The sequence below is a fragment of the Rattus rattus genome, chromosome 9, assembly GCF_011064425.1.
Source record: "Rattus rattus isolate New Zealand chromosome 9, Rrattus_CSIRO_v1, whole genome shotgun sequence".
In the NCBI taxonomy this organism is placed as follows: domain Eukaryota; kingdom Metazoa; phylum Chordata; class Mammalia; order Rodentia; family Muridae; genus Rattus; species Rattus rattus.
In genome coordinates this window covers 46,680,771-46,705,594 of record NC_046162.1, presented here as the reverse complement: position 1 = coordinate 46,705,594, position 24,824 = coordinate 46,680,771, and the positions used below count along the sequence as shown (strand labels likewise).

Below are 24,824 nucleotides of genomic sequence, written 5' to 3'. Positions count from 1 at the left end.
AGAGAGAGAGAGAGAGAGAGAGAGAGAGAGAGAGAGAGAGTTCTTTCTGCATAAGGCACATCAAGAGCTTCTTCGGTGAATCTTAAGTTCTGTCTGTATACTGACGTCAAGCAAAGCTTGCTCACTTTCCCTTCCTTTCTCGTCTGTAAATGCAGCACAGACTGTAAAATGTAAGGACTGTTTCCAGAACAGAATCACAGCGTCAGACTCTTCCCCAAGGATGAAGGGGAAGTTACTATTCAATGGTGTGTCTCCATATTTTAACAAACTGCCATACAAATCCTGTCCTAACAACTCCTTGGATCAGCAAGATGGCTTAGTGGGTGAAGACATTTGCTACCAAGCCTGATGGCCTGACTTCAGTCCCCAAGACACACACAGCGGAAGAAAACTGACTCCCACAAGCTGTCTTCTGACCTCCACATACATGCTTCGAACATGCACACACACACACATTTTTAAATAAAGCACAGTGTTAATTTTTAAATCCATACAGTGCAATTGACTTACAAAGTCTGTTCAATCTCACTTAATATGTAAGTCCTTTTACTCATCTGTGTTTTATATGCGATGTATTTTTTTAAACTCTATTATTTGTTCTGCTGAGCTCCCCATAGTTATTGGTTATTGGTAATTGATTTATTGGTTGCATCCTATATCCCTGACTTGGTAGCAGTCCCATCTGGAGGCCTGATCAGGCCCAGTGTAGGGAGTTCTATGCAAGCAACAGTGTGCATGCCCTTACCAGGGAGGCAGAGAATGCCGGGCAACAGTATCTTTTCCTACTTCTGATAGGATTTCATCAAGGGCTCCTACTTTGTGTGAAAACTGCGACAGCCCAGGTTCTCGTTTCTTCTGCATTCACCACCGAGAATTCCCGGAACCGAGCTTGCTTTGCCTTCTCCGTTGCACTTCCTCCAGAAGGCAGTGTGCAGCAGCCCTCCTAACTTCTGAGAGGAGCAGAGTGACCGTTGCTCTCCCGGACCCACTTCAGCTCGGGCAGTGGATCAAACCTTTTCTCAGTGCAGTGATTTCTGCTTAGCAACAGCCACCTTTCATGCCACTTGTCAGCCATGGCGTTGCCATGAGGCATGGAAGGCGAATCAAAGCGACATGGTCTTAGACAGCGATTGCAGGAGCACCAAAAAGGCAAACCTGACCAGAACACTGCCCTCCTTCCCTCCATAGCCGCAAGCCCTAAAGAGATGCGGACTCCGTTCCCAGCACCATCAAAAGCCCCTCGGACTTTACTCCCCGCCTGAGTCAAACTGACTGGCCCAGAATCTTCTAGACCTCAGTAAGGAAAGGGACTTGGGCACCCCCGAGATGAGTGTGTTCCTGGCAATCTACCTGTTGAGTTGGTCTTGGATAGAGGGTTCTGTCCTGCTGGCTAGTCAGCATGGTGGCTATTCTTTCCCCACCTTTGTCTTCTCCAGCTTGGAGATGTGTGAGGGGTCTGTTTGTTCAGCTCTGAAATAAGGTGGATTGCACCCAGGATAGCAAGACTGAGCAGGGGAGGCAAACAGAATTCCTTTTCTGCCCTATTTTTTAAAATGCCTTGTTTTTTTCATTTGTTTGTTAGCAGCGCTGAGAGTTGAACCCAGAGCCCTGTGTATCTGAGACGAGAGCTCTACCACTGGCCTCTGAGCTCTTGACAGTACCAGACACCATGGCATTTGGCCATATCTTGTATGGAGCCCAACCATTATTTATTAGCTTTGAGGTACATTTCCCTAGTAAAAATGTGCAGGAGAGGAATCCTCCCCAGTTTGAAATAAGGGGTTCCTGAACCCAACCTTCGTGTCTCGCTTATATGATATTAATAGATGACTTTCATAAACTCTCCCTCCCCCACCCCACTGAAGCAAAGCTTAGGTGGAAGTAGCTTGAATTTTTTAAGTTCAAATTTAAATCAAAAGCTAACCCCTTACACACACACACACACACACACACACACACACACACACAGATTTAATCTACAAAGACAACTGCTTGCTAATATTTCAGCACCCAGCATAAAAATTGCCAAAAGAGGAATAAACTCCTCTGAGGAAATGAGAGAAATGCACAAGACAAAAAACCCAACTTGAAACAAGGCAAATTTTATTGCATGTGGAAAGGGGTTCCGTGGAAATTAAGCAGGATGGTCAGGAGCCACGAAAACATACATTCTGCATATCTTCTGCCCCGCACCAGGAGGACATGCTCACTCCTCACTTTCATGGACCACCATCTAGAGAGAACGCAGATGCTCTCAGTCAAGTCAGGCAACAGAGACACTTTCTGAACCCCTCTTCCCGCAAGCATCAAAGAGTTGTTTGTGTATTTCAGCGGGACACAAGGAATTAGGGGGCCCTTTGGGAAGATGCATGATGGCCCACATGAAGTTCCTCCACAGCCTGAGAAATTGGTGTAGGAGCCACAGTGGATTTGTGGTTACAGTAATTGCAGATATCTGCGGCCACCTTTAGAGGATGTTCCTAAACAACCTCTCTAATACCAGCAGAGGGCGCTAAAGAGACAGCGCTTTTTTTTTTTTTTAATTACAAAGGCGTTTCTAGTAGAGCTCCACCCAGGTAAATGGCTGTAAAGAACATTCTTTCTCTGAGCTTGAGAGTCTCGGACGGGGAAGTAGCTTTTCGGTTGGGCGTTCCCAGGTCAGCTTACCCGGCTAGAGGTGAAGTCCCGGGTTTTAGCCCGCAGTTTATTGACTTGCGATTCTGCAATATCGGCACGTTCCTCGGCCTCCTCTAACTCATGCTGGGCTTTCCGGAACTTGGTAAGATGAACATTGGCTTGTTCATCCTAAAGGAAAGAGCTCAGCGGGTGAAATCTGCATGATCCTCTCTCCGGTCCCTCCCACTTCCCCCCCACACCCCACTCCCCCTCCCCCACCCCACCCCCGCCGTGGGAAACAGAACAGGCTACGCATGCGTCTGACTTACAGCCTCCTCAGCCTGCCTCTTGTAGGACTTGACTTTCACTTGAAGTTTATCCACCAGATCCTGCAATCTCAGCACATTCTTCCTGTCCTCCTCACTCTGCAAATGAATAAAGGGATGTGTATAAGGAGGGGGGGCGTGTTGTACCAGGGCCCAGCCAATCCAGGGGTGCACAAGTGTCCAAATCCAAGCTTTGAGTAGTATTTGTACGTTGGAGAGAAAACTGGTCTTAGGTGACCTTTGCACCTACCTGGTAGGTGAGCTCCTTGACACGCCGCTCATACTTCCTCAGGCCCTTCACAGACTCTGTGTTCCTCTTCTGTTCCCCTTCCAGCTCAAACTCTAGCTCTCTGATCTGGAGAGATGTTTGGGACGTTATTCTAGCGCTGGGCTCTGAATGGGGGGAGGGGAGAGGAGGTTGGCAAGGCTTGGCCAGGCAGTCTCCCCCTCGGCAAGTACCCTCGTCTCCAGTTTCTGGATCTGCTTCTTGCCGCCCTTCAGCGCCAGCTGCTCAGCCTCGTCCAGACGGTGCTGCAGGTCCTTCACCGTCTGCTCCAGGTTCTTCTTCATCCGCTCCAGGTGGGCGCTGGTGTCCTGCTCCTTCTTCAGCTCCTCCGCCATCATGGCGGCCTGAAAGGCAAGGCGTGCAGGCAAGGCTCAAAGATCTTGCGGCTGTGGAAGCCGGAATTCCACGGTGAGCAGAGAGCATGCTTTACAGAAAGGGCAGCGGGTACGGTCGTGAATAAGCACACTTCCCACGTTGAAACAGGACAAAAGCTACACCTGGGATATAAATCTTATTAAATAAACTCTACAGGGACTGAGTGAGAAGCAGTCTCCTAAACCTGCTCTCCTTGAGACCTGTCCAAAGCCCAGGAGGTCATTTTTTACCAAAAAAAAAAAAAATCATCACCAACACACAGTTTCAAAAGATCCTAAGGCTTGGAGATTATCCTGAGACAACAGAATCCCATCAAGAAGGGACTCATTAAGTAACGAAGGACTACAGCAAAATAAAACAGCATTGGGGTGATATTCCCATAGAGGGCAGTAGGTGGCGCCATCAGCCTGAAGCAGAAAGCTTGGAGCCCCAGGAACGTTAGAGAGGAAAGGAGCCATGTGGTGGAATGTGAACACCATCAGAGGGTCTCATTTCCAGATGCAAGTGAAAGAAACACCTCTCTGGAGGCAGGAGAAGAGGTATACTCCCATCCTGCCCTTCCCCCATCTGCCGGCTTTGGACAGTACAAGGGGGAACAGTCAAGTCTGAGGGGGAGTTGGGAGGGGTCTGGGGTCAGCACAGACACCATGTGTGTCCTGAGAGGGTGGACTTCTACCAGGCATGCGTGGGGTTGGGGGAAAGCAGGGCTTTAATGAGACACAATATCAGCGGTCACAGTAGGAAGGGAGCAGGGGCCTCACATCAGTGATGGCCTTTTTGGCCTTCTCCTCGGCGTTCCTTGCATCCCTGCTGGCATCCTCCACCTCACTCTGGAGCTGTGTGAGGTCAGTCTCCAACTTCTTCTTGGTGTGGATGAGGCTGGTGTTCTGAGGAGGAGGAGGGAGTGTCATACACAGCGTCTGAGGTGGACCCTCGTACCCCAATGCTCCTGCCCTCACCTGGGTGTGCAGCAGCTGAACCCTCTCGTTGGAGTCCAGCAGTTCCTGCTCTGCCAGCTTCCGGGCCCTCTCCGTCTGCTCCAGAGTGGCCCGCAGCTCCTCCACCTCAGCCTGCAGCAGGTTGGCTCTGCGCTCCACGATCGCCAGCTGCTCCTTCAGGTCCTCCTGGCCCCGGAGAGCGTCATCCAGGTGCAGCTGGGTGTCCTGGCCAGAAGACAGAGCGTGTGAAGTGAGGGCCAAGGACCACAAGCCTTGCCTAGTCTTTTCGGATCTGGACACTGGAAAAGTCCCCCCGCCCCGGGAAGCTCCATCCACCTTCAGCTGTCCCTGGACACTCCGGAGGTGCTTGATGGTCTCTGCGGCCTGGCGGTTGGCGTGGCTCAGCTGGATCTCAATCTCATTGAGGTCGCCCTCCATCTTCTTCTTCAGCCGGATCGCCTCATTCCTGCTGCGCACCTCAGCATCCAGGGCGCCCTGCATGGTCTCCACTGTCCTCTGGTAGTTCCTCTTCAACTGCTCGATCTCTTCATCCTTCTCTGCGATCTTTCTATCGATCTCTGATTTCACCTGCGTCAGTTCAAGCTGGATCCTGAGGATCTTGGCTTCTTCGTGCTCCAGAGCTGCCTTTAAAAGACAAAACAAAACAACACGAACTGTTTCTGCGCCGTCCTAGAGCCGGTCACACAACGTTGGGTCAGCAAAGCTCCGAGGAGATATTCCTAAATCAAATCCCATAATAGTCAAAGCCACCTTTAAATAAACTAACTTACCTTCAGTGCAGAAGCGAACTGTTTTATGGTTATTCGTTTATGATCATGTGCTTGGACATGAAACGTATTTATTATGTTCTCGTTACTTAAGGGCAAGAAGCACCTTACAGCTATTCTAACCTCAGCTAAGGGTTTGTAAACTTCAAGAGTAAGCCTATTTTAACGTGATGATTCTCTCCAGTACATGTAAGATAACTCACGGGCATCATCTCACTCAGCCTCGCAGTCAGAGGGAAGGAGCGAGCCTGAGAATCTGGATTCCAGAAGCGTGAACGCCTCAGGCATACACTGTTGCCCTGTTCTGGCTTGTGCCTCCCGACCCATCCTCACCTCTGCTTCCTCCAGCGCCATCTGGATATCAGCCTTCTCCAGCTCCATCTGCTTTCTGGATTTCTCTAGCTGGTGGATGCTTTTACCGTTCTCGGCAATTTGTTCGGTGAGATCTGCTATCTCTTCTGCAATGAAGTAAGTTTGCGCTGCGTTTGGACGCCGCCACACAGGCTCCGGGAATGCGAAGCACCCACTAAATGCCTGTCGATAGCTCTCTGGGACTCTAAAACCCTCTGCTTCTCAGAGAAAAGATATTGTATAGAGACCCAGAACAACTGCTTGTCAACGGTGAGCGGCTTCTACCGGTGCATCAGCCAAGCGGTATGGAGGAGCCTGGATAACGGAGCCTCACCCGCCCTCGCACACTCTGGGTTTCCCACGACCTCAGACGGTTCGGAATGGCTTACGTTCTAAGTTCTTATTCTCTCGCTTCACAGTTTCGAGTTGATCCAAGGCTTCTTCATAGGCGTTTTTCAGTTTGAAGAGCTCAGTGCTCAAGGACCGGGATTCCTTGAGAGCTGCCTCCAGCTCTGCTTGGCTCTCCTCACACTTCGTCTTCCACTCGGCTAACACCTGCAGCAGCAGCGTGGAAAGATTCTGTCAGGGAGCTCTCTGCCGAGCTTCTAACAGAATGTCATCCCCTGAAGTAGCTACTCTCAGAGCTAGGGCCTGGTCTAGATTACTGAACGAACAAAGATTTCATTTCATTCACTTACTCAAGATAATCAACCAGTAACCACTGTCATATCCAGAAAGCAAATGAATTCTTAAAGAAGAAATTAGCTAGACATAATTACCATTTTCCTAATTTAAAAAAAAAAAGGCCCTGAACGGATGTATTTCATTAAAGCAGTGGTTCAAATCATGCTTGTCTGTCACAGGGAGGGGCCTGAGTTGAAGTCTCAGCCCCTAAAGATACAGGTATGAGCGATGGAAACTGTGACTGCTACAACTGTTGTCGGAAGGGATTTCTCTGCCCCATCCCATTCCCAGGCCATGTCACAGATGGAGAAACAAACTGCTAGTGAAGTTCGAGGAGTGTTTTTATGGCCACCGTGCTAAAGAAGGGCAGAGCAGGTTGCCTATCCCTGTCTCCTACAGTCCCACAACATGCCCACATGTGGAGCTCAGCCAGCACGGAGCACCCCCGCACCTTGTCAAAGTTCCTCTGCTTCTTGTCCAGAGCGGCAGCCAGAGAGTTGGCTCTCTCCACATCCACCATCAAGTCCTCCACCTCCCCTTGCAGCCTCTGCTTGGTCTTTTCCAAGGAAGCGCATTTTGCATTCACAGCCTCGACCTGCTCCTCCGAATCCTGAAGGCGCTGAGCAAGCTTTTTTCTTCAAGAAAATGAAAAGAAAGCCGACGCCATTAAGTTTCAATCTTCTTGAGCATCGCTGCTCACCACCCGGGAGACACTAATTATGTGGCTCACATGCCTCTGCGAATAAACCTTAAGAGAATCCCCCATCTGCTCAGAGTCTGTGATCAGTGGCCTTTCTCGGGTCTAACCAGGATCAAAGTTGATGTCTGAATGAACTATGGTAGTTCATTCAGTTACATTTCACATTTCAGCCAATGTTACATTTAAAGACTCTCTGGATGGGGAAACCTCCAGTAACAAAACAGATACATTCATTAGCTTCATCCCCGAGCCACTCTAGAGCCAATGTGCTAAGCCATGAGATCCCTTAAGGGTTCTAATTAGAGACACATACTTGGCTTCCTCCAGCTCCTCCGTGCGCTGGATGGCATCCGTCTCATATTTGGTCCTCCACTGGGCCACCTCGCTGTTGGCCTTGGACAGCGCCCTCTGCAGCTCGGCTTTGCCTTCCTGCTCCTCCTCGTACTGTTCCCGCAGCAGGTCACAGTCGTGGCGGGAGGACTGCAGGGCGTGGGCCAGCGCGTTCTTGGCCTTAAAAAAAATAAATCAAAAGGTCCCCGGATGGATTAGGACCGTGTGCAGCACATGTGCCACGTGCCCTGTTCTCAGCACTGGCTGAATCGTCAGGTAATCTTGCTGTTATTTTGCAGAAGCCATTTGAAAATGAGACCGAGAAAACATCCTTCTGAGTGGGGTACCTTGTTCTCTTCCTCCAGTTGCCTCTTGAGCTCCTCTATCTGTTGGGTAAAGGCTTGCTTGCTCCTGGAAAGCTGAGATACTATGCTTTCCTTTTCTTCCAGTTGACGACTCAGCTCACCTGTGTCAGGAAGGAAACCGCTCATTCATTCATTCATTCATTCACTCGAAAACCAAGCGTAAGCACTGTGCCAAATTGGGGGTGGGGTGGTGGTGCAAGGAATAAAGGTGAGACCCCCTCACCCTCTTGAGAGTAGGGGTGTGTCCATGAAAAGGAAATAGCAGCCTAATAAAATACTGCTGTAAACCCTACAAAACCAGGAGTGACCTCTGCCAGCGAAAGCCGAGAGAACCATTATGAGTTTGAACATCGCCAGGGCACCTCTCCACTCCCAAAGCACCTCCCCAGTGGTTGGTGATTCCAGCTGTGTCACTTAGGATTTCGTCTCTCTGGAAATTCAAAACTATACTCTTGGGTGAATATGGGTCAGCTAAGGTTTATGCAGAAGTTAGACAGGAAGGCGGGCAGGAAGCAGAAAGGCTAGACTCCTCCTGGTCCCAACCAGGCTTTGTCAAATGCAAACTTGTATCACTCATGGAAGTTTGACCGTCTGCTCGCTTCCTGTTTTCACTGAGGACACTCAGTGTTCTCCAGGAGGTTTGGGACAGCCTCTTCTGTGAGTTACTTTCATTTACTTTTTCCTGAAAGTGTGTTTTTAGAAAGCCTCCCTCACCAGGTGTGGTGATGCAGGTCTTTAAAAACAAGGTTGTAGAAGCAGAGTCAGGCAGATCCAGACAAGCCTGTTTTACACAAGGAATTCCAGACCAACCAGGGTTGTAGAGTGGGACCCTGCCTTTAAAATAAAGCAAGCAAAACAAAACATTCTCTCCCCGCAAAGGGTGCTGCTGCCCCTGGGCGGGAAAGCCTTCTGGCGCTCCAGCTTGGCACCCGGGCATAGCATCCGGGGCTTGGCTCACCCGCTTCTGTCTGCAGCCGGGACTTCTGTGTGGTCAGCTCACTTAGGCTCCTCTGCGTCTCCTCGTTCTTGCCCCTGGCCTCGCTTAACTGATCCTCTAGAGTTCGGCATATCTTCTCCAGGTTGGCCTGCAGATTGGAAAGAGGAGGGAGGTCTGCAGGTGACCTTAGGTTGACCCACTGCAGGTGCCCCTTCGGGTCTGCTCAGCCGACCCCTCACCTTGGATTTGGACACACTCTCCACACTGCTGGAGAGGTCGTCGATCTCCAGCTTGAACTCGCTCTTCTCCTTCTCCAGCTTCTGCTTCACGCGCTGTAGGTTGTCGATCTGCTCCGCCAGCTCCGCCGCGCTGTCCGCGTGCTTCTTCCGCAGGGTGGCCACGGTGGCCTCGTGCTGCAGCGTGGCCTCCTCCAGGTCCCTGCGCAGCTTCAAGAACTCAGCCTCACGCTTCTTGTTCAGCTCAATCTGGGTAGAGGTGACACCGCCTGCCTCCTCCAGACGTTCACTCAGCTCCTCCAGCTCGCGGGCGTAGTCGCTGCGCTGCTTCTCTGTCTTGGCCCGGGTGGCCCTCTCCGCCTCTATCTCTTCCTCCAGCTCCTCGATGCGGGCCTATAGAGAGCAGCCAGATGCCCAAGAGACGCTCAGAGTCACAACAGCTAACATGGCGTCTGAGTAGAGGTCATCGACCCACGAATGCATGAAGAAGACATCCTTTACTTAAATGTGGCATATGACCCGTCTATAAAAAGAAGCCCTACCATTTGCAGCAAAATGGAGGACGCTAGACACCGGAAAAACAAGTGGTGCGTGTTTTCACGTGAAGAATTTGTTTAGGTCAATTTGAATATGAAACGGTGATTGCTAAAGGTGAGGAAGGTGGGGGAAGTGATTAAGAGGGGGCTGGATCAGTGAGTAGTATAAGCACATGATGAACCTGCACATGGAAGCCCGTTAATATATAAAATTAGATGATGATGATGATGATGATGATGATGATGATGATGATGATGATGATGATGATGGAGGAGAAGAGGTTATGTCCCCACCAGATGAATCTGCTCGTGGATGTTCCCCCAGACAAACAAATGCTGCTGATTTTCTTCCAAATGAATCTTTTCCTGCACCCATATGGTCACTAACTACCCTGGACATTTCTTCCTCCATCTCCATGCATTCTGTTGCAAGTTTGGGGGACATGGTCATCACGGCCACCACTGCTATGTCAGCCTGTCAGAGTGAGGTCCCACGAGGCAGTCTCGGTCCTACCGTACCTACTCTGACTTTAGCAGACACCGCTCAGGTTTCTGAGTGACCCACACCGGCAAGCGAGAGTTGAGCACCTCCTCCTACCTGTAACTCTTTGATTTTCTTCTGAAGCTGGAGGCTCAGCGTCTGCTCATCTTCCACCTTGCTTTGCAGCTGGCTATATTCAAAGTCCTTCCTGCGGCAGGACACAGAGAATGCGTGAAGACGGGATCCCCCGCCCCCCGCCACTCACGGAACGGAAGCTGTGTTTGGGGGACACATACTTCTTGAGCCTCTCGTCCAGCTGTTGCTTGTCGTTCTCCAGATCTAATATGGACTCTTGGGCAAGCTTCAGGTCTCCCTCCAGCTTCCTCTTGTTCCTTTCCAGGTCCACACGCAGCTTCTTCTCTTGTTCGAGGGAGCTCTCCAACTGCAAGAGGCATCATTTCCCCTTTAGGATTAGATGATTTCCGGTAGGATAACCCCAGCCCCGCCCCTGCCCAGGGCTCTTCCGCCCGGAAGCCTCCAGACTCCAGAGACTGACGCCCAGTGCTCACGTCATCCACTTGCTGCTCCAGCTTGCTCTTGAGCTTGCTCAGAGAATTGACTTTGTCTTCCTCGGCCTGGAGGTCATCCAGGGTCTGCTGGTGGGCCTCTTGGAGGGCCTTCTTCTCCCGTGTTAGCTTTGCAATAGTTTCATCCAAGCCTGCCAGTTCTTCGGTAAGGTTTTTTACCTAAAAGAAGCCGAGCTTGGTTAGCAGTGAATACATCAAGCTGGAGAGAGACCGCAAGAAGAACGTGTGTACCTTGTTCTCCGTGGCGTGCTTCTCCTTCTCAACCTTGGCCAGTGTCAGCTCAAGGTCATCGATGTCCTTCTTCAGCTCCGAGCACTCGTCCTCCAGCTTCCTCTTCTTGGCCGTGAGCTCGGCGTTGATCTCCTCCTCATCCTCAGCTCTTTCGGTCACCTCTTTGATTTTGGCCTCCAGCTGGAACTTGGCTTTGATCAGCTGGTCACATCGCTCCTCGGCATCCAGCAAATTCTCACTCTCCTTTTAAAAAGAAATCACAATTCCCTTTAAGGAGCGAAGGTTTGAAACACTGCCATCTTTCTTTGTGAAATCCTCCATGAAGCACTCCAAGAAAAACCCAACGCCCACCCACGCCCCGCCCTCGGGTTAATCCAGATTTCCTAAAATCGTAATCCAATCTCAGATCTGAAAAAGCAAGAGTCCTAAGGACATACCGCCTGTACTTGGAGCTGCAGGTCGTTCTTCTCTTGTACCAGAGTGACCAGCTTCTCCTCCAGCTCCTTCCTCTTTGCCTCCGACTTGGCGAGCTCGTCCTTGGTTTTCTGGAACTCCTCCTTCATGGTGGCCATCTCCTTCTCCGTCTCGGCGCTCTTCAGCAGGGGCTTGATCTTGAAGAAGAGTTTCATCCAGGGCCAGTGCTTGACGTTCATGAAGGCGCGGATGTTGTACTGGATGCAGAAGATGGACTCCCTGGAAACAAAGCAAGACGGCTCAGCAGGGAAAAGGTGCCGAAGCCAGGCCTGGCAGCCTGAGTTTGATTCTCAGGCCCCACATAGCGGAGTCAAGGACTGACTCCTGCAAGTGGTCCTCTGATTGCTACAAGTATGCCTTGGCATACGTACTCGCTCACATAAACAAAAAGCATGGATAGACAGGCAGATAGACAGACAGACGGATAGATTAGATAGGATGGATGGATGGATGGATGGATGGATAGATAGATAGATAGATAGATAGATAGATAGATAGATAGATAAGATAGGATAGATGGATGGGTGGATGGGTGGATAGATAGATAGATTAAATAGGATAGATGGATGGATGAATGGATGGATGGATGGATGAATGGATGGATGGATAGATAGATTAGATAGGATGGATGGATGGATGGATGGATGGATGGATGGACAGATAGGGCAGGCATTTTTTTAAAGCAGCCTGGCAGTGGTGGTGCATGCCTTTAATTCTAGTGCTTGGGAGACAGAGGCAGGTAAATCTCTTGAGTTTGAGGCCAACTTAGTCTACAGAGTGAGTTCCAGGACAGCATAGGGGCTACCCAGAGACACCACGTCTCATCAAACAGAGCATTGCCCATTCCTACAAGGGATTCTCTCCTCCCACTTCCACCCTCTCTCAAAGAGCTCATGCTCAAACCAAGACCCCCGCCCAACCTCCTCTGCATCATCTTCTGGAATTCCACACGCATGAGGAACCCTCTGCACACGGCTTGTGTCCGAGTGATCAGTTTGGCCAGACGCTCATCCCGCATCTCCTCCAGGGTTCCCAGCAAGCCAGCCTTAAAGAACACCTTCAAAAGGACGGGTGAGAGGAATGAGCTGCCCAGTTCATTGTGTTAAGAGGATGCAAAGGCCTACAGCACGAGGCGGAACTGATACATCACCTTGGTGTGTCCAAACTTGTACTGTGTGTGGTCGATGTCGATGGAAGCCAAGAGCTTCTCACAAGCTTTCTTGCTGTCAATGAACTGGCCCTCTGGGATAGCACTGGCGTTCAGCACTCGGTATCTGCCATGGTGCACACGGAAATGATCAGGCTGTTGGCAATGCTCAGTGATTGCAGGCATCGCTTCCTACAGACCAGAAAGCCTAGTTCCCAGGAAGTAAAGCAACCTTCCCATAGCCACTTTGCTGGAATCTAGGCCTTGGGACTCCTGGACCAGGGCTTTCTTTCCCTCCCCTGTTATATATCACACAAGTTCCAAAGAAACGTGGACAGCACAGGAGCATGAACCTCGACCAAACCGTAGGTTACTTCACATGGAAGACCAACCAAAACTGCTTTTTTGAAATGGGTCTTTTCATGTAATATTTCTTCCCTCAAATCCCAACCCTTATCCATATCAAAGGACAAACAGAGCATTTTGATGGTGTACCTCTGTTTAAAGTCTCCATACAGAATCCTGTTGGGGAACCCCTTCCTGCAGATGCGGATGCCTTCCAACACCCCGTTACACCTCAGCTGGTGCAGGACCAGGCTGTGTTCCATGGCCCCTAAGAACACAGGCAGGATACCCGAGCTTCACCCACAGGTCCTTAAAGACTGAGCGGTAACTTCAGGGCCGGCAGGCGTCTTACCTGGGGTCTTGGTTTCATTGGGTATTATACAGCGCACAAAGTGTGGGTGAGTGGTCCTTAAATTGGACATCAGCTTGTTCAAGTTTTCCTAAAAGAAAAAAATAAATAAACATTTCCTTTGACAGCCTACTGTGAACTTCCACGGAGACAAATAGTTGCGTGGTGGTGAAAACTAAACTCTATGGCTTCAACTTAAGAGTTGTGATGTTAACTCTGTCCTTGAATAGTCACGAACCCAGAGACGTAGACAACGGCCGTGACTTGGACATCCCCACCTTGAAAATCTAAAATCTAAAGTGCTCTAAAAATCTGAAGTTTTTTTCTTCTATAAATCTGAATATTTTTTTTTTAGTACAAACATGATACACAAATTGAACGTCCTACCTTATGTAGGCAAAACAGCCTACATGATCATATATCATGTAAAATGATCTACATCCTTGCTGCACAAGGCATATATGAAACACACAGATGAACGTCGTGTTTAGATTTGGGTCCCATCCTTGAGAAATCTCATTATATATGGATTAATCAAAAAAGAAGAAGAAAACTGAAGTCTTATGTTTGGTCCCAAACACAGGGAAATGTGACCTGCCTCAGTCATCTTTCTCCCAGGTTGCAAGATGGCCACCAACTACAAAATGGTTTCTAAAATTGACACAGAAAATGTGTCTGTCCCTGCCAGGGGCCTGGGTACTACTGCAGGCGCACTGGAGGCTGCTAGATAATTGGAACTGAGAACTCACTGCCCACAGCCAGCCAGACCTGCTAGTTACAGTACACAACGGAACAAACCCAGGCCCCACATTTGTTAAACCTCATCTGTATATTGTCAGGCTTGTCAATTGATCTCACTCCGAGAGAGCCGTCAGGCAGCCAGCATTACTACTCTTGAATAAACCAGGCCTAGGATCTCAACGGGGCTCATTTTGCTGTGACTCAGGTGAACTGTGAGTGGATTAACTCAAATTTGTCCTACCCTGAACAGCGCAGAGACCGTTTGGAAGGAAGAGCCTTTCTTCTTAGCGACTTTCTTCTTCCCACCGTCAGCTGAAAGACACCAAAGGGCCCAGGCACTGTGAGTGGATGTACTGTGACTTTTGGGTGCCGTGGGAAAGGGAGATTGCGTGAAGACAAAGCTCCTATGTCTGAAGTCCGTTACTTACCATCTGTCGTAGCGAAGGTGGCATAGAGATGGGCCAGGAGTCTGTTGGAAGACTTCTGGTACAGCCCCACCACGGTCTCATTCAGGGGGTCCTTGTTCTTCTCCAGCCAGCCCGAGACACTGTAGTCCACGGTGCCCGCATAGTGGATGAGGGAGAAGTGGGCCTCGGCCTTGCCTTTGACCACCTTGGGCTTCTGGAAGTTGTTGGATTTTCCCAGGTGCTGGTCATACAGCTTGTTCTTGAAGGAGGTGTCTGTCGCCTTGGGGAACATGCACTCCTCTTCCAGGATGGAGAAGATGCCCATCGGCTGGATTGAAGGGAGGTGAAGCAGCAGAGTAAACAGGAGCAGAAAGCACATGGGGAGGAAGGGGGCACAGAGCAGACGGAGGGGGTACCTTCTCAATGAGCTCGATGCAGGCCGCCAGGTCCATCCCGAAGTCGATGAAGGTCCACTCGATGCCTTCCTTCTTGTACTCCTCCTGCTCCAGCACGAACATGTGGTGGTTGAAAAACTGTTGCAGTTTCTCGTTGGTGAAGTTGATGCACAGCTGCTCCAGGCTGTTATACTGGTGCCAAAATAAAACGTGCATGCGAAAAAATCAAACCTCTTTCAAAATGGAAACGCAGTCGGCAATCCTTCTCGAGGGTCAGGTCCCACCTGCTTGGCTATGCTTTCAGAGCCAATCACGAGCCTTCCACCTACATGGTTCTCCCGCCTCTGGGCCCCTCCTGTGCTTCTGCATGCCCGACAGGCTTCTGTTTCTTCTCAACTAAACTACAAGCTTCCCATCTCCCCGCCTGCATGGCTGCCACCTGGCAAACACTAAATACACACATTTGCTCCTAACTCAGAGCCAGTCAGAGAATTATGTCAACTAGTACATGATTGACAGCATCTACTTCTCTGGCCCCCTATTAGATTTTTCTTAATTCCACCTATTTGGTGATATCTTGTGAAAGTCCACTTGAAGGAAGGACTACAGCCCTGTGTGTATCTGCATGTATGGAATATTCACATGTGTACAATACGTGTGGGTGCACAGGCGTGTGTGTGTGTGTGTGTGTGTGTGTGTGTGTGTGTGTGTGTGTGTGTACCAGAAGACAACTTTGGGTGTCATTCCCCAAGCAACATCCAATACCCATCTTTTTTCCTTTTTTTTAATTTTTTTTTTAACCCACAGGATTTCTTGGCCTGGAAATTTCTGGGTAGTGTAGGCTGACTGGCCAGCGAGCCCCAAGGATCTGATTGTCTCTGCATCTCCACTTCTGAGAACACATCACCGCGCCCAGCTTGTTTTGTTTTTTAACTTGAGCAGTCTAGAAATCATACTGAGCTCTCCCGACTTTCAAGGCAGGCGGTTTACTGAGTCAGCCATCTCCTCGGCCTCTCCAATTGTCTTAAAATAACACACACTGTCCTGATGTTCTGTCTTTCTTCTACCCAGCTCACTCCTTCTATCCTTCCTACAAGAAAACCATCTTGGTACACTCTTTTTAGGGTTATGAAAACTCCCGTATAAGACATAAATAATACAAACCTCAAAAATTTCAAAACCCGCAATGTCCAAAACCCCAATGAAGTGTTGTCTTGGTAGCTTTGTGTCCAGCTGCTGGTTAATACGAGTGACCATCCACAAGAACAGCTTCTCATAAACGGACTTGGAGAGAGCATTCACAGCATGGTGAACCTGTCGGAGGAAAGGCCAGTGAACTGGTAAGAAGGCTGCGGCCATGAGGGTCCTCCACCCCTCCTGCACTTGAGGTAGTCCTTACCTGGTCCACAGTTTGGCCTTTTGTAACGTACTCATTCCCAACCTTCACTCTGGGAAAGCACAAGGCTTTGAGGAGGTCTGAGGAGTTCAGGCCCATCAAGTAGGCTGTTTTGTCAGCCACTGGTAAGAAAGGAAAGATGGCGCTGAGTGAGGCAGAAGGAAAGCAATTTCCTTACTCCTCGCCATCGCTGTGGGGCCCATGGCACTACACCATCCAGAGAGTGTGGCAGACTTCATGGAGCCACAGGATTGGGTTCCGGAAGTCCCTGGCCGTTTCACATTGCATCCAGAACAAGACCTTTGTACCAATTCAGCAGAAGGGGGTGGAGGGACCAGAGAGATGGCTAAACAGACAGAGGCATGGGGTACCACACCTGGCAACGGAGTTTGGTCCCAGGGACTTGCATTGTGGAGAGAACTGGACTCTTAAAGTTGTACTCTGACTTCAACACATGAGGTGTAGAATCCTTACACACACACACACACACACACACACACACACACACACACACAACTAATAAGTGTTTTTTAACAGATGGTGATGTTTCCTTATGTTCATTGCAGACCCAGGAAAGGTTCATCCACCTTTCCAGAGGGAAAGACAGGTTCTGGATGGCCCCAGGGGAGTGACCTCTCCACTTCCACTCTGAAGCCTGCTGTGGTGACTCTGTACCTTCGGTGCCATCCGCTCAGCTTGCTCCTCTCGCTGCTTCTGCTTGAACTTCATGTTCCCATAATGCATCACAGCCCCTGTCAGTTTATAGAGTCCAGATTTCTCCTCCGGGGTGAAGCCCAGGATGTCAATGGCACTCTGCAGTGGAAAGAACAGTGTGTCTGCCCATTCATTGCCCTCCCTACGTGGAGGCTCTCCCACCTCTCTACCGTCCTTCTTACGTCTGTAGCCAACAGTTCCTCGGCATCATCGATGCTGGCCACCAGGATTTCACCCTGGCTGATGAATGGGTAGTCGTAAGGGTTGGTCGTAATCAGCAGCAACTCTGAAATGGGGAATTCACACATGCGTAATGAGAACTCCACCAGATGGAAGTGTGGCCTGGGACTTCAACCACTGGGGCCAAAATCAAGTGCAGGAGTGGAATACCCTAGAGCAGTGGTTCTCAACCTGTGGCTCGTGACCCCTTTTGGGGTTAAAAGGCTTTTTCTTCAGGGCCATCTAAAACCATTGGAAAAACACAGATATTTTCTTTTTTTTCCCTCCACCTTTATTAAATTGGGTATTTCTTATTTACATTTCAATTGTTATTCCCTTTCCCGGCTTCCATGCCAACATCCCCCTCACTCCTCCACCTCCCCTTCTATATGGGTGTTCCCCTTCCCATCCTCCCCCCATTACCACCCTCCCCCCAAAAATCCCATTCACTGGGGGTTCAGTCTTGGCAGGACCAAGGGCTTCCCCTTCCACTGGTGCTCTTACTAGGCTATTCATTGCTACCTATGCAGTTGGAGCCCAGGGTCAGTCCATGTATAGTCTTTGGGCAGTGGCTTAGTCCCTGGAAGCTCTGGTTGCTTGGCATTGTTGTTCATATGGGGTCTCAAGCCCCTTCAAGCTCTCTCAGTCCTTTCTCTGATTCCTTCAACGGGGGTCCTGTTCTCAGTTGAGTGGTTTGCTGCTGGCATTCGCCTATGTATTTGCCGTATTCTGGCTGTGTCTCTCAGGAGAGATCTATGTCCGGTTCCTGTCAGCCTGCACTTCTTTGCTTCATCTATCTTATCTAGTTTAGTGGCTGTATATGTATGGGCCACATGTGGGGCAGGCTCTGAATGGGCGTTCCTTCAGCCTCTGTTCTAAACTTTGCCTCCCTATTCCCTCCCAAGGGTATTCTTGTTCCCCTTTTAAAGAAGGAGTGAAGCATTCGCATTTTGGTCATCCTTCTTGAGTTTCATGTGTTCTGTGCATTTAGGGTAATTCAAGCATTTGGGCTAATATCCACTTATCAAGGAGTGCATACCATGTGTGTTTCACAGATATTTTTTTAAGCATTGCAAGATGATAGTTATGAAGTAGTAACAGAAATAATTTTATGGTTGGGATCACCCCAATGTGAGGAACTGTATTGAAGGGTTCCAGCATTTCAATCTTCCTAGGTTGAGAACTACTACTGGTCTAAGGGAAAGGGCAATCTCCCATGCCATGTAAGTTGAGGATCCTAGGAAAACATATCCGTGGTTTTGTTTGCAAATGAATGTTGCAAGCCAGTGTATGTTTGGGATAGTGAACAAGAAAAACTGGGTAACGGGAGCCCAAGCTGGAGAAACCATAGGCTGATTGGGATAACTTTTTTAAAGTTGGTTGAAAACCGGCAGCCTGTTTGCAGGATGGAGATCAGGAGGCTTAGCTATCACAGACAGAAAGTAAGGAAGGTAGTGAACACGCAGGCCTCTATCAGCTGAAAAAATATAGAGATAGAATGGCCCTCTGGGTCCTTAATCAGTTTGCACCGGCCTTATGCGAACTGAGATCAATTCCTATGTTGAAACACAAGGGGGCGCTCAAGGACCATTAAGTGCTTAACTATTCAAAGACCACCATGGAACCAGTAATGATTTTGCTCCATTACAGCACATCTGATCAGATTTTTCAAATTGGTACAGTGAGCCTGGGGAGATGGCTCAGCAGGTAAAGTGCTTGCTGTGAAAGCTATAAGGACTGGAGTTCGAATCCCCTAAACTCATATTAAAGTCAGGGGGTATGGGGCATCTGCTTGTAATCCTCAGAAGGTAGAGACGTGGATCCTACCAGCATTCTGTCAAGCTACAGTAGCTCCAGGCTTAGTGAGAGCCCTTGCCTTATTACAAAAGGTTTAGCGAAATCAAGGAAGACACCCAGTGTCACTCTCATGCATACACCAGCAGACAACATATGCACTTCCAAAAACTGATACAGCCGCCTCCCAAAGAGCTATATCCCATGGCTGATATAATTCTGCATTGACTGTAGAGTCATCTGCAGGTACGACTAACTCTCCGGGCTCTAATGATCCAAATGCCCAAAGGGTGACGTCATCCCCTCCACCTGCACCCTACCCCATCAGCTTACCGATCAGTTCCGGCTTCTTGTTGGAAAGAATCTGGTAGAAGATGTGATAGCTTCTCTCAGCCTTCAGCTGGAAGGTGACTCTGGACTTTTCCAGCAGATCTGGAACAGAAACACAGGGCCAGTCAGGGTTCACAATGCTCCCCGTGGCTTGGAGGCTTCACCCATCTCACTGAGCCTACTTACAAGTTTCAATATCTGCAGAGGCCAGCTTCCCAGTGGTGCCGAAATGGATGCGGATGAACTTGCCCTGCATGGAGGGAGAGGGAGAGCAGATCCTTCCATGACTGAGGAACTTCCTCTGGATTCCTGAGCACTGCCCATAGGAGCCTTTCACCAGTAGTCTTCCCTCCTGTCCCATCTCCTCCCATCTGGTGTGTCTGCCTCCTCTGGGGTTTCTCATATCCCGTTAATGAAATAACCAAGGCACTGAACCATGACACTTCCCTGATTACAGAATCCTTCCTACTGCACTTAAGACAAAACCCAAGGGCTGGAGAGACGGCTCAGTGGTTAAGAGCACTGGCTGCTCTTCCAGAGGTCCTGAGTTCAATTCCCAACAACCACATAGTGACTCACTACCATCTGTAATGGGGTCTGATGACCTCTTCTGAAGTGTGTCTGAAGACAGCTAATAACAAGGGACAGTGTGTCCCTTGTTAGTGACAAGTCTCCTCTCCATCTTCTGCCTCCCCATCTGTCACATGGAGCCTCTGCAGGAGTGCTCCAAACACCATTCCACCCTGGGGAGAACCAAGCCACTCTTTCCCTCATTCCCTTCCTTACCCTACAGCTTCGACTCATATACCCAACGCCTAGAAAGCCCTTATCATGTAGCCCTATCTGTTGGGGACCTGGTCCCCAGTTTCTCAGTTACAGCCTTGGGTTTTTGAACCTCACACACGTGGCTGTGCATTGTTTCTTTCACTGTCTCCTCCCACCGGGCTGTAAGCTCCCTAAGCTCTGTCACTTGAACTGTCCAGCAGGCCGGGAAGAAGAGCCTGTCATACTCAAGGGCAGACTCACAAAGCGAGAGGAGTTGTCATTCCTCACGGTCTTGGCGTTCCCAAAGGCCTCCAGCAGGGGGTTGGCACTGATGATTTGATCCTCCAGGGTCCCCTAAGTAAGAAATCAAAAGAGGAAGGGAAAATGTGCCTGTAAGCTGCAAAAAATCCTCATTTTTAAAAAATTGCCACCTGCTCTGCTTTTCCTGCCTGCCTAGCTTGCTGGCTGCCCCGGTGACTTGATGACTCAAAGACCACTTGAGCAGCATGGCCTCCTTGAAACACTGCTGCCTCTCTCAAGTCCCTGTCAGCAGCTGGATCTCTTGAGTGGCCATGCCTTCGTTTGACCCTCCAGTTAATGAGGCTGCCTGTGTTCCTCTCACGCTCTTGCAGTACACCGAGTCAGGGGATATGTGTTCCTCACTGCGCTCTTGGGCTGCTCTCTGTGAGACCACCCTGAAGGAACAAACTCACGGATTTGACCCCATACCCCCCCCCTTATAAAGTCTGCAAATCTCATCTGCTAAGGAATCACAGGGGTCTGAATCCACGGTCAACCCCAAGCTGTCCCTTATGCCCGTCCAGCCTCTTTCCTTGCTCCCGTCCCCACCTTCATTTTGGAGTCCTTCTTCTTGGCAAGGTCCCCAGTGGCTGCAATTGTTGCAAAGTACTGGATGACACGCTTGGTGTTCACCGTCTTCCCGGCCCCGGATTCTCCGCTATTTAGAAAGATGGAGACAGAGAAGTCGGTCCTCTCATAAGCCAGCACCCTAGCATGTCATCCAGTGGTCTTCAACACACATCAAATGAGTCACCACACAGAGGACCTGGGCTACAGCCTTAGTTGATCCAAGCATGGGTACTACTCGTTTTCTGAGGCTTGTTTGAATCGCCCCAAGCTGTCTTTTCACCATAGGCTGTGCTCCAAGCACTGTCTAATGAATAGGGCTGGGGGATACATCCATGGCCCCAGCTGAGAGGCCTCTCTAAGCAGGGATACTCACGTGATCAGGATGGACTGGTTCTCACGATCTGTGTGAGGGGAAGAAAGCAGAGCTGATGGCTATGTCCAAGGAGGTTCTTATTCGTCATGCAAGAGTGGGTTTCAACTATTCCTCTCCTCTTCCCTTTATTTATTTACTTGTTTGTTTGTCTGCTTAGTCACAGGTGGGGATTTAAAAAGTGTCTGTCCTGAGAACCATGAGGCTTCTCATCCTCTGACCTCACGGTCTTCTGATTGGTAGGGATACTCTTTCCTATGGTCTCACCAACACTTATGTTAAATGCAAACTCCTCACCCCAAGGACCTCAAGCCTCTTTTCCTCCTTGCCCCTCCTTCTCTAGGGCTTCACCCCAGAGTGCCCCCAAGCTTGTCTAGTGCATACTTCCTTCTCAAAAACACACCCGTCAGCATGAACTGGTAGGCGTTGTCAGAGATGGAGAAGATGTGGGGCGGGGCCTCCTGGCGCTTTTTGCCTCGGTAGCCATCCACCACCTCAGGGTTGTACACCGGCAGCCACTTGTAGGGGTTGACAGTGACACAGAAGAGGCCTGAATAGGTCTATGGGAGGAAAAGAAAATACATCTGTACTTACATACGTACATACATACATATGTATATACATATACACATGTATTGCATATATATATATATATATATGTTTTGCCTTTACTAACACCCCAGGCTTCTTTTGATAATTCATTAAGAAATCGTGATTTCTATTGATGAATGAAGTAACTGAAACTCAAGGGGGAGAGCAGCCAGTCCTCCCACAGCTAATACCAAGCTCAAGGTGACCTCAGCTTTCTTGCTCTTTGGGGCTCCTCCTCCCAATCTTAGCTCCTCCTTCACTTTCCTCCTCCCTCCCTCCCTCCCTTCCTCCAGCCCCTCCCCTTCCCATCCCATCCATCTCTGGCTTGTCTGGTCATTCACTTCTCTACTTCATTTCCTCTCCTTTGGCCAGGCAAACGGGAATCTTTCAAAGTGCCTCTCCCCACTCCCCCAGCACCCAGCTAATGTCCCAGCATAGCCTGTTGGTGGGTAGCCACTCACGTAGATCATCCAGGACGTGTATCGGTCCTTGAGGTTGTACAGCACAGCAGGCTCGTTCAGGTGGGTCAGCATGGCCATGTCCTCGATCTTGTCAAACTTGGGAGGGTTCATGGCATACACGTCCTCTGGTTTAACCACCAGGGTCTGGAAGGGAAAAGTCATTAATGTTCCCCAGCCATCGGATTGCTGTGGATGTCTGGCACCTTAGGAGAGACTGCAGGGAGCAGAGGAAATGCCTGGTGACAGTGAGGAAAAGCGAGGTATGTGGCCGTGGGAAAGCATGTGGTCTGCTCCCACATAGGTCTATGGGAGAAAATACATACAGAATACATACATATATGTAGATACACATATACACGTATTATATATGTAATATATATGTTTCACCTTTACTATTATCCCAGACTTCTTTTGATAACTCATAAAGAAACGATTTCTATTGATAAATGAAGTCCACTCAGAACGTCTGTCTCTCTGTCTCTGTCTCTTCCTGTGTGTCTTTCTCTCTGTCTCCCTTTGTATCTCTGTGTCTCTTTGTCCCTCTGTCTCACTCTCTGTCTGTCTCTGTCTCTCTCTGTGTCTCTCTGTCTCTGTCTCTGTGTCTCTCTGTCTCTCTCATTCTCTGCGCATGTGTGTGTGTGTGTGTGTGTGTGTGTGTGTGTGTGTGTGTGTGTGTGTGTGTGTGTGTGTGTGTTTCTCTTGGACCTGGAGTTGGGGGATGGCAACCAATGTGATGAAAGAAGATTTCTGAGGACTGAGTAGGGGCCTGTAACACAGAATTTGGAGTCAGAGGAAGTTATTTGTCTATGGTGTCGGTTGTCCCTGTAGCTCTGCTACCTGCTAAGAGAAAAGAGCATGTCTGCAGCAACCCTGACCAGCGACAACAGAGAATTAGAGGAGGCACTGTAGCCCTGGGAGTGCACACAGAGCCTGCTAACGTCACTGCCCTGTAGAAGCAGCCAATCAGCGCTGAGAACCACGCCCCCATCTATGTAATTCAGCCTTCCATTGCTGAAAACCAAGCCCCATCCTACTTCCTTTACCAATTTCCCTGCTCTTGGGGAAGAGCCATTGGCCTCCGCTTTGAGAGGAAGACTTTCACCACCAAGCCCTAGGGCTATCCTCTGTGGAGGGCCTAAGGACCTGCAGGTGGGGCTATCAGTCCCTGCCCTGCTCTCTCTTTAGGAGTGACTCTGGAAATAGCCGGTCCCTGAGCACTGTGGGCCACAAAGCTACCTTCCTTCCCTCCCTTAATCCACTTAGGCTGTGGGCTCTCTTGACACCTCTCAGGCATGTTCTCCCTAGACCCTGTGAGAATCCTACGTTGAATCCTGCCTTCTGTCCTGCTCTGGAAGCCCTTTCTCAGATTTTTAATCTGAGATATGTAGCGATGCCTTCGTTCTGGGAGCTTCCACCCCGGTGCTGCCCATTTCCTCCCTGCTCCAACGAATGCCGCCATTTTGTCTCTTGCATCTTCTCTGTTCCTGTCTCTGCTTCTGCCTCCGTTACGCCCAGCCTTACACGCGTGGTGACTGAATGTGACGATTGAAAGCAGGACTTTGCGTATGCCGTTCTATCACTGAGCCATACCCACAGTTCTTTTGTTTTCTTCCTTGAAACATTTCCAGATTCGGGATTTTCGAAAGCCCCCAAATTCCTCCCTTCCTCCCACAGAACACAGTGAACTCAGTTGCCCATCCCGTTCCAGTTCCAGAGAGCCTGGTTCTTTGACCTTGTTGTCCTATAGCATCTCTTATACATCACCCCGCCTTCCTTGGTTGGATGACCACGGACAGAGCTAGGCGAACCCACAAAGGGTGGGTGTTCTAAAAAGCACTCCACCCTTGAGACATTGAGACTGGTGTCTGGCCCAGAACAATGCAGGGATAAAAAGACACCCAAAATTAAATGCTTTAGTCGGCCACCAGGGGACCCATCTCCCATTCTCCCACATAGGCTAGGGCATTCGGCTTTCTTCTGGTGGCTGGGTTGCCAGCTCTGTTTCAGATGCTGAATTCCAGAGCCAGGCTCTGACTCCAGAAGTGGGTGGAGGAGGAGTACATGCTTATGCAACGTCATGTGAGGAGCTTGGGCCAGTGCTGAGAAAGAGAAAAAGCAAATGCCTTACCCTGTTGTCTTCTGTCTCCACAGTGACTTTCCCATCCTGGCTACTCTTAATTTTCCCCTTGGCATATTCTTCCTTTGAGTCAACCACAAAGCAATAGGTTTTGGCGTCAAAGGGCTGGTTCTGAGCTTCGATCCTCTCCTTTTCCGACTTTCGGAGGAAAGGGGCAGCTATGCCAAACACTTCCATCTCGGTGTCGCTACTCATAGTGTTGGCTGCAAAACAAACCGCCAGTCAGCCCAGCTGCTCCCTGGGCCGGCAGCTGGCAGCCTCCTGCCCATCCTAGTATCAACCTGTCACCCTGAAGTGGATGGCAGCCTCTCAGACAAGGTCAAGGAGATCTGGCCTGTCCCATGCCCAGTGGAGCTTCACACGAGGGCTCAGCACTGGGAAAACATAATCCACTCATATTTGTTGAGTTGCTACTGTATGCCATGGGCTTAGAATCTGTTTAATCCAAGTGTCTCTCGATTCTTTCAGTCTGGTGAAGGAGCCTTTGAAATGCCACTTTTGACACTTTGTCTTCCTTTTCTGAGAAGTACAGGTATGGAAAACAGAACATCC

General features: G+C 49.6%; 1 protein-coding gene across 1 annotated transcript; it reads right to left on the bottom strand.

The window, feature by feature from the left end:
* Positions 1 to 2,086: 2,086 nt before the first annotated feature.
* Positions 2,087 to 24,467, bottom strand: LOC116908644 (myosin-3-like). Its single transcript, XM_032911906.1, is given in 40 exon segments — positions 2,087 to 2,233; positions 2,668 to 2,805; positions 2,946 to 3,041; positions 3,193 to 3,297; positions 3,402 to 3,572; positions 4,365 to 4,490; positions 4,563 to 4,766; positions 4,878 to 5,186; positions 5,663 to 5,787; positions 6,070 to 6,235; positions 6,816 to 6,999; positions 7,378 to 7,574; positions 7,742 to 7,860; positions 8,718 to 8,844; positions 8,936 to 9,325; positions 10,067 to 10,157; positions 10,246 to 10,391; positions 10,519 to 10,695; positions 10,768 to 11,010; positions 11,205 to 11,460; positions 12,162 to 12,298; positions 12,392 to 12,515; positions 12,884 to 13,001; positions 13,086 to 13,173; positions 14,065 to 14,135; positions 14,252 to 14,558; positions 14,647 to 14,817; positions 15,790 to 15,939; positions 16,025 to 16,143; positions 16,697 to 16,711; positions 16,714 to 16,834; positions 16,918 to 17,021; positions 19,082 to 19,180; positions 19,265 to 19,328; positions 20,105 to 20,197; positions 20,693 to 20,801; positions 21,087 to 21,114; positions 21,487 to 21,643; positions 22,136 to 22,279; positions 24,264 to 24,467. Coding segments are annotated over 40 exon segments (5,820 nt in total). The 3' UTR covers positions 2,087 to 2,206.
* Positions 24,468 to 24,824: the final 357 nt, after the last annotated feature.